The sequence below is a fragment of the Leptonychotes weddellii genome, chromosome 13 (assembly GCF_054177405.1).
Source record: "Leptonychotes weddellii isolate Sample4059 chromosome 13, ASM5417740v2, whole genome shotgun sequence".
In the NCBI taxonomy this organism is placed as follows: Eukaryota; Metazoa; Chordata; class Mammalia; order Carnivora; family Phocidae; genus Leptonychotes; species Leptonychotes weddellii.
In genome coordinates this window covers 12,583,349-12,599,615 of record NC_138381.1, presented here as the reverse complement: position 1 = coordinate 12,599,615, position 16,267 = coordinate 12,583,349, and the positions used below count along the sequence as shown (strand labels likewise).

The following is a 16,267-nucleotide window of genomic DNA, read 5'->3' as shown; positions in this document are numbered from 1 at the left end:
CCCAGGTACAGAGTTTAACAGCAGAGGGCACAATACCCACTGCCCATAGCCAGCGGCTGGCTGCAAGGAGGGGGGGGCATAAAGTAAGGAACTCTGGGGCTTGTGGTTCGCCATGTTTTCCTCGGGCATGTTTGTCCCGCAATGGAACTGCAACTCCCAGCGTGCACCGCGCGCCTCCCTCTTCTCAGCCGGCGCCTCTCTCTTCTCAGCCGGCCCCTCTCCCAAGGCCAGCGCAGGAACCTCCCGGGAAACTGCCCCCCCCCCGCCCCGCCCCGCCCTCGTACGCACGCGTCACGTTTGTTTACCCTGAAGCCCCGCCTCCCCTCCATCCTCCAGCTCTCTCCACTCTTCCCGGGAATGCCGTCATGCTAACGATGCATATTCATGAGGCCCTCGTGGATCTCCCGCCCTGCCCGCCTCCCGCCTTCCCGCTCCAGGCGCGTGATTAATATTCAATGAGCCCGGCTACGCGGCTGGTTCGCCGCGGCGAGGTGGGGCGGGGGGGAGCGGGCGGGGCCTGCGCTCCCGAGTCCGCGACCCGGGCGGGGAGGGCGTGTGTAGGGGGGGCGGTGGCGGCGAGGCGGGCGGGCGCGCGGGATGGAACACCGAGACACCGACGGAATGCTCCGAATTGCCACATAATCCCCTGGAACGGCCGCGCCGAACGCCATTGGCTTCTCCCTTCTCCCCGCGCTGCCGCCGCCGCCGTCTCCCACCTTCGCCTCACCGCCTCCCTCTCCTCCCGCTGCCTCCGGAGCTGGGGGGGAAGCGCGAAGCCCCACTGCAATGGAGCCCGCCGCCGCGGCTACGGCGCAGCGACTCCCAGAGACCAGCAGGGAGGACCGAGCTCCGGCTCCGGCGGCGGTGGCGGCGGCGGCTCTGGCGGCAGCGGCCGGGGGCGGCCGGAGCCTGGAGCCCGCGCTGACCCCGGCGGCCCCGACCGGCGGGGCGCGGGAAGAGGCCCCCGGCGAGGCGCAGCCGGGGCCGCTGCCGGGCCGGGCGGGAGGCGCGGGGCGCCGGCGGCGGCGCGGGGCGCCCCAGCCCACCGCCGGCGGAGCTGCCCCGGTGCCCGGGGCCGGCAGCGGCGCCAACTCCCTCCTGCTGAGGAGAGGGCGGCTGAAAAGGAATCTGTCCGCGGCCGCCACCGCCTCATCGTGCTCGTCCTCTTCCTCCTCGTCGTCGTCGTCCTCGGCTGCTGCCGCCTCGCACTGCCCCGGCGCCGCCGGCCTCTCTGCCTCCTGTTCGGCCTCCGCGTCGCTGTGCACCCGGAGCCTGGACAGGAAGACGCTGCTCCTGAAGCACCGGCAGATGCTGCAGCTGCAGCCGTCGGACCGGGACTGGGTGAGGCACCAGCTCCAGCGGGGCTGCGTGCACGTCTTCGACCGCCACCTGGCCTCGACCTACCTGCGCCCGGTGCTCTGCACGCTGGACACCACGGCCGGCGAGGTGGCCGCACGCCTCCTGCAAGTGGGCCACAAAGGCAGCGGTGTGGTGAAGGTGCTAGGCAAGGGCCCGGGCCCCGCGACCGGCACGCAGCGGCCCCCCGACGTCGGCCCCCGGCTCGCGCCTGCGGAACCCCGGGACTTGGGGCCGCCGCCCGGGAGGAGCGGGCTGGCTGCCGTCGGGGGCCCGCGGCGCGCGCCTCCCGCGGACCTGCAGCTGCCGGGCGGCCCGGGCGGGTGGGCGCGCCGCGCCTCCCGCGCCAGACCCGCGCCGTCAGACTCCAGCCCGGGTGAGCCGGGCGCCCCGCAGCCCCCGGACGGCGCAGCCGCCGGCCCGGCCTCCGACACCGAGAGCTTCAGCCTGAGCCCCAGCGCCGAGAGCGTGTCCGACCGGCTGGACCCCTACAGCTGCGGCAGCGGCTCCTCTTCGTCGTCCGAGGAGCTCGAGGCTGACCCGGCCCCGGCTCCGGGCCAGCCCCGCCTGCCCGGCCGCTCCGCGCCATCCCGGCCCGGGGCGGGCGCCCGGCCGCCTTCCCCGACGGCCTCCCCGCCTCTGCTGCAGCCGAAAGACCCGAGGGGCGTTGACGGCCCGGGAGGGGCCGCCCGCGACCGGCCTCGGGAGGAAAAGGCGGCTGCGGCTACGGCCCTTGGCCGCCCCCAGTCGACCCCGGGTGGGAACGGGGCGGCCCCGGAGAAAGCGCCTCCGCCGCCCACCCTGTACGTGCAGCTCCACGGAGAGACCACCCGGCGCCTGGAGGCAGACGAGAAGCCGTTGCAGATCCAAAATGACTACCTCTTCCAACTGGGATTTGGGGAGTTGTGGAGGGTGCAGGAGGAAGGCATGGACTCGGAGATTGGCTGCCTCATCCGCTTCTATGCAGGTAAGGAATTCACCTGTATTGTGACGTGTGGGGTGTAAACACTTTAGGTCCCGAGGAATCAGTACAGTCGGCCGTCTGTCCAGACCAAGAGTACCTGTACGTCCTCGGGAGTCTTTGTTACTTCTTTACAGCTTTCACCTCCCCTCTGTGTAATACTAAGTGGAGCAATTTAAAAATCCGCGAGTTGCTGTCAGTCTTGAGGGCCCAGAGGTGGGGAAGCGCTGTTGGAAGAGGTGGCAGAGCCACCAGGAAACACAGGTAGCAGCTACTTCTGAAAGAAGCAGTAGTACTTTTAACAACGAGGGGACTTTCTTCAGGCCTCGCCTCGAGGGCATGCTGGGTTTGAGGCAGTTTGGGATTTCAGGTAAACCATCTCGTGCACATCATACAGACAGAGGGAAATGACCAACAGACATGCTCCAGGTCACTCCTTGTGCATTTGTCCAAAGTTGGCCATTCCTGCGTGACCCCCAGGAGCTCCTTTCTTGTCACTTGGGGCGCTCGTTCAGCTCTCTGTCATGCTCATTTGCCCACTGAGTCCTCGCTAACAGATGGGACCCTTCTTAGTGGTACTTTTCTCCAGAGCTTTTTTTTTTTTGCTTTATTTCAATTTCATCTGCAAGTTTGATTCTTGCACCCAAAGTGATGTCGCCTATTTCTCATTTCTTACTTCCAGCCTCTTTAACCCGGTCTGACCATTGCAGTGTGACTTGAAATAGGGATCACAATAAGACTTGAAGTGGTTACCATTTCTTGAGATGGGACTAAAATCCTCCTCTTTTTTTCGGTTCTAGATGAAAACTTCTTTAATTTTTCTATTTTTTCCCAGCTTTTTGAGATAGGATTGATGTATTAGATCTAATTCTTGACCAGGAGTGACTAATGTTTCTCTCTTGATTAAAGACTTGGTGGGTGCTAAATTAGAGAGCTATAGATCCTGGTTGTTATATTGGAGCCTTATATTTGTGTGCATCTTTTTCTGGTTTAAATAATTATGTTCTTAATGATAAGAAATTTTATTTAAAACAAAGTTAGCATAACAAAGTTAAATGAGGAGAGTTAAATCTGGTGCTGGTGGAAAAATTATCATACTTGTAACTTTATTAATCTGTTGCCATTCTAACTTAATGTTTTTGGTTCAACTTGTGTCTTAGTGGCAACTTAGTTTGAATGAAGAGATCTTTACTCCCACATTGAAATATGCAAGACCAGTAACGTTCCTGGTGAGATGTTCTTTTAAGTTTCATTGAAGTTTTTCTATAATTCAAGTGGATTTCTGATGGATTTTTGCCTTATAAAGAACACCATGTGATAGTACAATAGCATTTGCAGTATCTGAAGATAATATCTCAACTGGATGGCATGGCTTTACAAGTTTATGACCTAGAAAATAGGTGGGTTTTTTTTTTTTTTTAATTGTAGGAGGAGCAATATATCCTTTCCTCCTGGAACTCATGTATTTTGTAAAATACTGTTATTTTACAAAAGCATTAAATGGTAATCACGCTTGGAATGAGAATATTAACGTGAGAATGATAAATGCTCTTATAACCAAACCAATTAAACTGAAATATATAGAAAGCAAAGGATATGTAAACAGTACTGAACAAATTTTATATAGAAAGAGCTCTGTATCTCTTGTTTTCCTGATGTTGATTACAATAAATGTTAGTGGGAAAGGTTTCGGGTGTCCTAGTCATGAAATTTAAATCTTTGATTCCCTTGATTGCCTCTTCAAGTGTGTCTAAAATATTCTGAGGGACGTACAGTGTTTTTGTTGTTTTGTTTTTTAAAGCTTATCAATATAAAAGTGACATTTTCTTTCTGGTTGAATCTTAAATTTCTGGTGTGGTCATTTTACTCTTTTTGTTTTGCTTTTTATGAAAAGCCGTAATTATTTCTTTCTGAACTTACTTCATCTCTGTGCACAGCATAAATACACACATGCCTCTGTGTACACACTTGTAAAAATAGTAAAATGGATGTCGCACACAGTATCCAACCTATTCTTGAATGTGAAGCCATTGTTCAGGTGTCCTAGAAGGAAGATGCTTGATTGTTATAGAAATGACTAGTTTATTTTGTTTTTTTACACAGAGTTGAGCCTATTTTAAACCCAAGGTAATATACAAAATGTCTGTTGATACTCATTTGCCATAGAACAAAATTCAGCTTATAGTGAATCCATTTGAACTTTTGCAAGAAAGTTTAGTTATTAAGGAACAAAAGGGCCTTGTCCTTAAGGTGGTCTTACTTGTTACGGGAACACTGTGAGGACTTCACACAGTGAGGGTTTGTACCTGGCTGGAGGAGATTCCTAGAAATTCCCTCTGCAGAGGAACGTAGGATACCCAATGGGAGTGTTACATTTTGGTAGTAATTCTTTTCCTTAGGAAAAAGAGAATTAAGGTTTGTTTTAGAGGACACTCTTTAAGAGGGTATTGTGTGCCACATTTGTTTTTATAATTTTACGTATAACTTAGTCTTATTGCTGCACGTCTTTTTGTTTATATGTGTAGTTGGAGTTAAGGATAGATGAGGAAGTTGCCTTTGAAGCCATTTGAATACATTACTGTATTTAAATTGAGCTCATTATCTGCTTTCTAGTTATCTAGTCAGCTGCTTTTTTTTTTTTTTGAGACTTCTTTGTCCAGCAGAGAACTTTCATTCTTTTGAAGGTCACCTTTCAAAGGAGTTTCAGTATTTATAACTTGACTCAAATTATTATTAAAAGTCTTTGAGAGGCATTTGCAGCCTTTGCATATTTAAATACTTATTTGGGTAAAGTAAAATGAAAGTCTTTAATGAACTATAAGGTGTTGGATGAAAGGTGCTATTTAATTACAAAGTTGTTAATGAAAACTTAGTTTGAAAATTGTTATTGTATCTTTCAAGCATTCTTTTAGCTGATTTAAAAAAGACAAAATTTAAGTGGCTTTATATGAAATTACTGGTTTTAAGTATTTTAAGTACATTAACATTTAATTTCCTTTTAAAATGAACCATCTTAAATTCTAATTGGAAGAGAGTAATTTTAGGTTAAGAAGTTTAAAAATTTATGTTGCTTGACATAAATAATGGACTTCAAAAGATTAATGAGCTTTGTGTTTTGGATTCCCTGGGCAGTCTGAGTCATTGACCAAGGGCAGTATTAAACTATATGTTTTTTGACGCTTGCACCACCTTTTAGATTTAGTAGTCTAGCTAATTCAGTTCAAATTGTAATAGTGGGAAAGGATGTTGAGAGAATGGAGAGCACACCCACTGTGCCTAGTGAATCTTGGACAAGATATTTTTATGTGACTTATTGGGATTGCTCAGGAGAACAGTCTCCTAACCCCTCTCATATTTCTTCTCTTTTTCTCTTTTGGGAATGATCAAACCTTACATGGTTTCCTACATGGAAACTGAGAAGGGGTGGTTCAGCATTAAGCTGTAATATTGACCAGCAGGCTCTTATTACTATAATTACAGCAGTATTGAGTCACGTGGTATGAACATGTGACACCAGTGTGTGCTTGAACAGTCTTTTCGATTTTAAGAACAAAGGATTTAACTTTATTTTTGTTGTTTTATATTTACATTTTATATTTGTTGTTTTTGATGTAAAGTGCATGCTACCTTTTCCTTCATAACTGTGGTTTGAGAACATTTATTAACATGTTGGATTTTATTATCTTCAAAAAATTTTAAAGGGCTTTCACATAAATTATCTCATTTGTCCTTTCAAAAACATTATTAGGGAGGAGTCGGTGTCAATCCTCTTTTCAGATGGAGAAACATGCACAGAGAGGTTTGCCTCTTGCTTGTGGTTTTTCAGTCCTTGGCAGAGCTGAGAATAGAGAGCTGGGATGTTCTGTTTTGCAATTCATATCACTTTCCATGAATCGATGCTGAATTTCATTTACACTTGATTTTTTCACTTGGTTAGAAGCATTCGGAAAATACGCTATTTTTCTTGGTAATGAGGTGATATCCTCCAGTCCAAAGTGGTATTCCTTGTGAAATGTTGATGGCCCTATTTTTTATCATGCTGCCTTTAAAAACCTAAAGTACCAAGTCTGGCAAATAAATAGGCAATACAGAAAGAGTACTGAAGTGTTGTAAATATTCTGGTTGCAATAGTCATACTTGCATTTAAGTTGTTAGGGAATGACGTTTACTTAATGACTTTTTTTTTTTTTTTGACCATGCCTCATTTGTTAAACTGTAAATCTTCATTGGGTATAGAGAATTAACACTTCATCTGAAAAGTGGATAACTTTTCAGGGTGGAGGTGTGGCAATTCAGTTCCTTTAAAACATAGCCTTACTTGTGAAGTGTTGAAAATATACGTCAGAAAAGTCTTGCTTAACTCTTTTATTTTAAAATAGAATTGTTGGTACTTTAGTGATAGTGCTTTATTGGTGTTACTATGCTATTGTTACAATTATTTTTATAATTCATACATTATAGAGAGCTAGAATTTCCCTGAATTTCATAGTTGTTTCTAAACTGTGTGTCTTTTGTGCTCAGTGAAATAATTGCAGGGAGAGGAAATGTGTAAGTTAGGTTTTAAAGTTTCTGGGTTCAGAGTTCTTTTTGTTGCTATAAGATTGTTAAATCCACCACCTTAAATGATTGGTTATCCAGAGGTCATTATTTTTTAAAGTGTAAAGTGTTTTTGTTGTTTCTTATTCTTTCTTTTAAAGCCCTGAATTTGATTTATTGGTAACATAACATTCATTGACATTCTTTATGATCCAAGCCTAGTGTAATACTTGGCATTTTAGTTTAAACATTTGTTGAATTTGTGGAATTTTGTTCAGCAGCTGGTGGAGTATGCCCTGATTCTTCAGCCTTCCATCCTGTTTGGGTCCCCAGGGATGTGTTAAACACACATACACTCGGAGGCGTTTCTCCCAGGGCAGGAGATTTTAGATGTGCCACATACTACTAATATCTTCTGTTGCACATGAGTGAAGCTCTATGTGGATTTTGAGAGAGCAGTTCTCTCTCAAAGTTTTCTTAGAGTTAACAGGTGTTTTTTTTCCCCCCCTTCTTTTCAAAGGCATCTCTTACCTCAACTTTGAGATGAATTTAATGAGACATCTGTCAAATGAGGCATTTTAGATTTAATGATTTTGTTATGTGCCAGGGTGGAACACAGTTCAGTCTATCTGGACAGGAGAAGGGTTTAATTGTATTGTGAGAGTCAGGAGATCCTGAAGCCACTCAGTAGAAAAGCTTTTCCTTTAAAAAAGATGCCTGACATTTTGAAAAAGAGAAGTTATCAAAATGTCTGGGAAAATGAAGCCTTAAAAAAAAAATTCCCACTTTCTAAAACCCACTCCACCCCTTTAATCCCAGGCATCTGGTGTAACACTGGTAATGAGGAGTTCTGAATCTGGCCTCATGTCCCTTTGCTTCTAGGGCAAGCCCTTTTTTTATACTTATGTTCGGTTTTCTGAAGATAGTATAATTAAAACAAAAAAAAGTGACCATGTGGATTCTTTAGACATATTAGGTATTTATAGCCTAAGTCTTTGTGACGGGTTGGGTTTTGATTTGTATGAAACTTCAACTCTAGGCTTTGGGAGATTTTGATAAATTTTAAACTCAGAGATCTGGAAGGAACAGACTTTAGTGATATTCTAATTAAAAGACATTAGGATATTTGGTTAACTGTGAAATAGCAACTCTTCTAGGTTGCACAGTGTACCTTTGAGTCAAGCATAATGACAGTTACTACATTACTGAAGTGTCATGACACTTTGATTTAGAGGTGGAATGGTTTGGTTACATATTTTGTATATAATATATGCCCAGAATATCTTTTAGTATGTTTAATGAAACCAAGCATAACCTTCCCAGAACGCCAAGTTCTTGCTGAAATAATTTTTTCCCTGTTGTATTTTTACATTTGAGGTTGCTTTAGTACATTGTAAGATGTATATAATGATAAAGTGTCTTGTTCAGGTACAAGTCCAGGAGCTTCTGAGTTTGGAACCTAGAAGTTCTATTAGAAAAGGAGTGGAAAAGTCTATTTGTAGGTTGTACACGTTTTTATAAGTTTCTAAATGTCAATATTTTAGCAAATTCAGAATTTTTGGCATATACTTTCCCAAATGAAGCTTGCTAAAATTAGTCTCATTTCCAGTTATATGAAAGCATTCAGTTGGAGACTGAACTAAATCTGAAATAATTTTGTTTTAGACCATTTTAATAAGGAGGGAAAAATCTGATTAGAAATTTGAGGTTTGAGAGGATTTGAATTGGTTGATTTTTCTTTTTAGCTTTTTTTCTTTTGCATTCTTTTTGAGCCGGAAGAGTTTTGTATTTGTTGCTGCCTATTTCTACTGACGCCTACATCTGGTGAAAAGAAGTTAGAGAATGAATCTTGTCATATAGGTGTCTTATATGTTAGAATATTTGGGCTTTCTTTTAAACTATGAGGCATGTTTTTAAATACAGTGAAAGTATGATCTCTGCTTTTTTCCTTATCTATTCAATAATTATCTGGATTTTATAGTCAGTTCACTCCTGACACATGGTCCAAAGAGTGAAATTTTATGCGTAGAACCAATTTATTTTTTTACCTTGTCATTTATGAAGAAATTTATTCCTAAGGAATTCTGTCTTTGTTCCCTTCCATATATTTTGAGAGCTTGTCTGGCTGTGTCTTAGTCCTGTATGGGTGCCACCTTACGGTTTTTGAGTTTTCTCTGATGTGTCCTGGGGTCAGGGGAGAGTAACCTTGGTTGGTGTTTTGTATGTTTGTTTGTTTTGTTTTGTTTTTCAGAATAACTTTGGGGAAAAAATTACATGGTTTTATCTCACACTTTGAGGAAAAATGGTGTGTAGTTTAAGGAAATTAGTCTGAAAGCTGGGAAACTTGGCATGACTTTGGGCGTTCATTTTAATCTATCCTGGGCGTTGCTTTCCTGGTCAGTAAACTGATGAGCTTGGAGAGGAGTAAGTCTAAGATCGCTTTAAACTCTTAACATTCTGGGGCTCCATGAGAACCTTTCCTTCCCATTAGAAAGACTAAAAGTTGTAGTTGTTTTAAGTTTTGTAAGACCCGTCTATGGGTTTAAAAGAGTCAAATCCCCTGCATTTTCTCAGGGAGAAAGGAATGGACTTAGCCCTCATATATGCAAGATAGCCTGAGGTTGACAACCAGAGTAGATCAGCTTTTTGGTATAGATTCAGACTGATGAGAGTATATGTAATGTTTGATTCACTCTCTGCCAGCCCTACTTCTCAATGTAGACCTCAGTGTGCTAGAGACGAATTTAAAGAAATATATCCTTTTTAAAGTTAGAGTTTTTTCTTAAGTTGACGTATAAAGCAAGATCCTTTCAGAATTTGGTTTATCAAGTTTACTTTAATGGTAACTCTGTATTGGAGGTATTCAGATATGCAAAACTTCCTAGTTCTTTAGTTTTAATTCTTGATGAGCTGTGTGCCTATCTCCTGGTGCCTAGAGTCTCAGGAGAAAAAGCACTTAAAGAAAATGAAATTTTTGTATTGTTAATTTGATTAAATGATAGAATTAAGGATCCCACAGAGATCCCAACATCTGTATTTTTATAGATGAGGAAAGCAAGCCTATAGAGGTTAAGTATCTGGTCTAAGATCATTGATCAAGTCAGTCTCCGAATTAGGAGTAGCACCCATGATTTGGATTATCTGTCCATTGTTCTTTTTTCCACCACACTGTGAACTTAAAAACTTAATTTTGGATCCTCCTTATATTTCATATTCAGAATGAAAGTTTAAAAAAAATGGAGTGTACGTCACACATTTGGTGGTTTCTCTGTGATTTCAAGATGTTTCCAGTTTCATTTCATTCTAATCAGTGCTTTTGGGAGGTTGCATATCGCGGACAGTTATAAGGAGGGGCTTCTGATGGAACAGTTGGGTATCTTAATTGCATAGAGGGAAATTAGATTTCATCAGTGATGTTACCCTTTGGGGGATTTAATGATAGAACTTTAAAGTTGACAGACGGTTGGCTGAGAGGAGTTGCAGTACTAGAAAATCAGAAAAACCAATGGTGATTCATCTGTACTTTGAACTTGAAATTGTTACAATGGAAATGTAAAAAGAAATCATTGACTTTTAAAAAATATTTGGGAGAAACATTTAAAAATAGATTTTGAAAAAAATTCTCATTCAAACATGTTCATTAAAAAGATTCAGTATTCATTATATTCTTTATTTCAGTTTTTTTAAAAGATGTCTTCTCACGATGAGATGCACATAGCTTACTTAACGCACACATGCACAGTTCTACTTTTGTGTAATATAAAGAAATAAAAAAAAACTGGCTTCAATAATCTTTGGGCTTTTGTTGTTTGTTGGCTTTGGAAGTCTTTTATCATGAAATCTGCTACTGTTTTGAATATCTCCTCTCTCTCCCTAAAAGAGAGGTAGAAGGAGGGAGAGCGAGAGAGAAAAAGAAATTTCTGCCCCTTTAGCAAAAAGGCAGTTTGTGAATATTTTTAGGGGTGTGAGAGAGATTCCCTTCTATATTAGGCTCTGTTTTAATTTAGTCATTTACCTTAAGCAAAAGTTTTAGCTTTCCTTATAGGGAAGTTAATCTACTGAGTCAATTAATTCCTCAAAGATGACTGCTCATTTTTAATATGAGGAAGGGAACTTTTTAAAGTGCAGAAGTACAGAAGGGTAAAAATACATTGTATCTGACATGCAGAATATGTACTCCAGATGCTGAAACAGGGGAGAAATTTCTCTTGATGGTCTCTTGGAGAGGTGGTATGGCTGGGGGCAGCTGAAATTCAGTTGTATGTAATAAGGATCCCTCCTTATGGGAAGAAGTAAACACTGCTATAATTGAAGGACACTTGTTCTCTTACACACACTCCACACATATGTTCTCCATTGAGTGTTAAGGCAGGATGTTAATGGGAGGTGGTAGTCCTATTTATGGATGGGACGGGAAGGAGTGGGGTAGGGTAAGTAGTCTTGGGAGAAAAAAATCTTGATTTAAAAAAAAATTGCAGTTCTTAATTACGTGGAGCACTTTTTTCCCACATCTTAATTGGTAACTTATTGTGAATGGCCTATTCATATCTATTCATATCACTTGCTCCTTTTTTTTTTTTTTTTTTTTTGATATTTGGCTTTTTCCTACTGGTTTATAGATTTGTTTTAGGGGTATATTTAGGGAAACTAGCTTTATTTTGTAAGTCACTATTTTCTTTATCCATTACACATTTATGTCAAGACTCCCTATCCCAGGTTTAAAAAATGAAATTTCCTGTATTTTCCTGTGGTATCTTATAGTTTTATTTTTTATGCCGAAAATTTTAATCTATTGTTTAAGAAACGTAGGAAGTAGGAAAGAACAAATTGTGTTAATACTTTTTATTGGATAATTGAGTTATTTCTTCACTGATATAAAATGCCACTTTCCTTAGTTTGTTTTTTAACTGATAAGAGATTAAAATCTATGATATAGAATAATATAGGTTTAGTAGCTACTTTGAATTTGTTCAGGAAAATAGGAAGAAAGGGAAGGATCTTTATCTGCTTTCCACTACGTTTCTTTTTTGCTCCCTAATTTCTTAATAGCAGTCTGTGACCATTACTTTTTTTAAAATTTTTTTTATTCTTATGTTAATCCCCATACATTACATCATTAGTTTTAGATGAAGTGTTCCATGATTCATTGTTTGTGCATAACACCAGTGCTCCATGCAGAATGTGCCCTCCTCAGTACCCATCACCAGGCTAACCCATTGACCCTTACTTTTAGGATGGCAACTTACGTACTTCTGGAATATGGATGTATCACCATTCTCTTTTCCTGTGGATGCTTTGTCATCCTGAAGTAGCTAGGGTGGGCATGGGGTTAGCTGGAGTATAAAATGCTGATGTGTATATGTATATATACACTGTGTATTAGGCATCATTTAGCTGCTTATTTATGCTGAAGAGATTCCTTTTTTCTCCTTCTAAAGAATTTCTGGGGACAACTCTGAAGGTCACCATGAAGCACACATGATTTATCTTTTGAATATAGAAAAATGAAGACTAACATGCCTGTCAAGATAGTAATAACTCTGCCAGTAGTGCTTTGAGGTTTTCTTAGTTGACCTGAGAAGGGGTTTCTGTGTGTAGCCATGAATTGAGATGACAAGAATATAATGCAAAATAACTCTGAGATAGCTGAAAATTGTGAAATGGGACCAGTGTGCTAATGGTACTCATGGTGCTTTAGTGCTGTAGGTAAATGAACTCCCAGAAGAGATGAAGTAGTTCTAGGGGGGGTATGGGAAGTATAGAGTCATAGATGTCAAACCTAGAAAAGTCAGGTTAGAACATCTGCCACCTTTGGTAGGCAGAACTAGTGACCAGTTCTTAGGTATGTGACCACAAGACAAAAATTGTACTACTGTTGCGTTTCATGGCCTTATTAGACCCTCTTTGGTAGAGAACTGGGATTCTCTTCTGTAGGCTTTTTTTTTTTTTTAAATTTTATTTATTTATTTGAGAGAGAGAGAATGAGAGACAGAGAGCACGAGAGGGAAGAGGGTCAGAGGGAGAAGCAGACCCCCGCTGAGCAGGGAGCCCGATGCGGGACTCGATCCCGGGACTCCAGGATCATGACCTGAGCCGAAGGCAGTCGCTCAACCAACTGAGCCACCCAGGCGCCCTCTTCTGTAGGCTTTTAATTGTATTTGCCTAAGTTCCAAATTATCTCAGCTGGAATAGATTCTAGACTTGAATCCATTAACACTTACAGGGAAAATCTCCACACCCATTGCCCTAAAATACTAAAAGAAATAAAGATGCAGTTGCCAGATTTATTTAGGTGTTGACAAGTACCATTTCTTCCACAATGACAAACTAGATGGCATTTTTTTTTAATTTGAAGAAACAAGTGCAAAAACTCCCTATGTATAATGTTCAAGAAATTGAGTAATATTTTGTTATTTAGCAAACATTTATATCACCCTTACTACATGCCAGACAGTGTTTTAAGTGCTTTATATATATTAGCTAATTTGAGCCTCATAACAACCCTGTGAGGTAGACCATGTTATTACCCTAGTATTACAGATGGAGGGAGTGAGTTCCAGAGCAGTATAGTAACTCATCTGGATTTGTACAGTGAGTAAGGCACAGACAAAACTCAGGTCCAGGCATCTGACACCACAGTCAACTGGTTAGTATCCATCTTCTTTTGCTGAATGTGGAGAACTTATCTCTAATAACCTTCTGGGGCCAGTTTGGGCATATCAGCATTTGGGAAGCATAGATTTTGAAGTAGTTAAGGCATGGACTTGAGTTCTCTATCTGCCACTGCCCCTGGAGCTCTATTTGCTTCTTTCCTTCTTTTTTTTTTTTTAAGATTTATTATTTTAAGATTTTATTTATTTATTGGAGAAAGAGAGCAAGTGAATTCGAGCAGGGGCGGGGGTGAGGAGGGGCAGAGGGAGAAGCAGACTCTCCGCTGAGCAGGAAAGCCCATATGGGGCTCAATCCCAGGACCCTGGGATCATGACCTGAGCCGAAGGCAGACGCTCAATCGACTGAGCCACCCAGGCTGCCCAAGATTTATTTACTTATTTGAGAGAGAGAGAGAGAGGGGCAGACGGAGAGAGAGAATCCCAAGCTGACTCCCTGCCCAGCACGGAGCCTGACTCTGGGCTCGAGATCACGACCCAAGCTGAAACCAAGAGTCAGACCGTCCACCAGCTGAGCCACCCAGGCGCCCCTCCTTCTCTGTTGAAAGAGTTCATGCTTTTGTGTTCTACAAGGTTGTTGAGGAGATCAAATGAAATGTGTGAAAGTGCCTGGCACAGTCGTACCAGTTGTTAGAAACCAAGTCCTGGGCTTAGGGTGGAAAGAGCATTCATTGATGGAGGACCCGGACACCTAGACTTGACTGTGGGCTTCGTTACTTGATGTGAGACCTAGAATGAGCCTCTGAACCTCCTTAAGCCTCATGAGAGAGAGAGGAGGAGAGAAATGATAAAATAAATCTGTCTCAAAGAACTTTGGGAGGTTCAGATTTGATGATATATGTGGAAATGCTTTGTAAACTGAGATGTTACACAAATGTAGTGTGGTTTTATTAGTCTTAGCAACAGTAAATTGCCACAAATGTTAGAGTTAATTAGGGCTCATTAAGGAAGATGGGATATACAGTTGCTCAGTGATTGGCAGGCAGTATACTTTCATCTGTCCATCCATCAGTTATTGTATCTATTATGTCAAAGGTGCTTTTGATTCAGAGATGACTAATTTGAATTTTCTAGGATCCCTTGACATACTTATAATTTTGAGGGCATGTTTGTGGAAAAAACAGGCAAGCCATCATTTTTATACCAAGGTGAAAAGTGTCCCAGTAGAGGCAGGGTTCATAGATGGCTGTCATAGCAATGTTGTGAATCCCCAGGAGGCCCCGGAGCCAAGGCTTGAGGGACCAGAAGGAGTAGACTATTGCCTTAATTCTGGGACCCTGAATTGTTTGAGGAGCAACCATAAATTACTAGTTCAAATCCAGTCAGACCCAGTTTAGGAGTAGCAATTCCAGCTCCATCCTTTAAGATTTATGAAGTACCCTTCTATCTAGGCATCTAGGCCTTTTTATCCACTCGAATCATTTGGGCTCCATGTGGTATCACAGCTTGTAAGGGTCTAAATTCTGGATTAAGCAATTATTAATTTTGCTTTTTTTAAAGATATTTATTCATTTGAGAGAGCACGAGTGGAGGGGAGAGGGAGAAGCAGACTCCGCACTGAGCAGGGAGCCCAACACAGGGCTCAACCCCAGAACCCCGAGATCACGACCTGAGCCAAAGGCAGATGCTTAACCATCTGAGCCACCCAGGCGCCCCTAATTTTGCTTTCTTGAAAAGAAAATGCAAATGTGTGCATGCTCCATGTTGCCCTGAAGCCTGGTGCCAGGGTCCTGCCATACATTTGAGAGACATTCTCTTATTTCTTTTTATAAGGCCTATGAGGGTTTTTCACTCCTCAGATTTATGAGAGTTATGGGAAATGTGTTTATCTTCTGGAGGCAGTTAATTTCTTTTAATTTAGTTACATATGGGGGCACCTGGGTGGCTCAGTTGTTAAGCGTCTGCCTTCGGCTCAGGTCATGATCCCGGGGTCCTGGGATCGAGCCCCGCGTCGGGCTCCCTCCTCGAGGGGAAGCCTGCTTCTCCCTCTTCCACTCCCCCTGCTTGTGTTCCCTCTCTCGCTGTGTCTCTCTCTGTCAAATAAATACATAAAATCTTTAAAAAAATAATTCAGTGACATATGTAGACTGTAGTAATGTAAAATTTGGATGATGATGAGTTGGTCATAATCTGGAAATTTTTAACTGTGCTCATCTAGTGTTTCAATCTTCACTGATGAAGAAGACTTCTTGTTGGGCCAGGAGGAGACGCAGTTCTTGAGTGTTCATTTAAACAAAAGCAACATACTAGCTTTTTAATCCATGGCTGGAAAACTTGTACTACACATATGGCAAGTTAAATCTTTACTAATGGCCTGTTATAAATTTTGTTTTGTTTTTGTTTTAAATAGGAGGCAAATGTCTCTGTGAAACATTGTCTTGTGTAGTAATGTGAATGGCAACACTGGAAAAAAGATCTTCATTTTACTTTTTTGTTTTGTTTTTAAATTACGACAAACAGCATGGTAAAAAAAGTTATTCAAATCCTGTCTGATTAAAATAAATTGATTTATGTTTCTAATTCAAATGAAAATGCTTCTCCTTCATACTCATCAACATTGAGGTTAATCACTTGCCAGTGTGTGTTTTCCACTGTTATTAGCACCGTTTTGCCCTCTGTGACTAATTTTTACAGAGACTTAAGTTAACTCATTAGAGTTATATCAACACTCGACAAGCTGATTTTATGGGGGATAGTAACAGAAATGTTAGCATCAGTGTAATCATGTAGAGAGTAGTTACTGGTC

General features: G+C 42.3%; 1 protein-coding gene across 1 annotated transcript in view; it reads left to right on the top strand.

Moving 5' to 3' along the window:
• Positions 1 to 586: 586 nt before the first annotated feature.
• PHLPP1 (PH domain and leucine rich repeat protein phosphatase 1) overlaps positions 587 to 16,267 on the top strand; it is a 208,933-nt gene continuing 193,252 nt past the window's right edge. Inside the window, exon 1 of the mRNA XM_081801065.1 lies at positions 587 to 2,323. Within this exon, the coding sequence (XP_081657191.1) occupies positions 787 to 2,323 (1,537 nt within the window). The 5' untranslated portion in view covers positions 587 to 786. The remainder of the gene's footprint in view (positions 2,324 to 16,267) is intronic.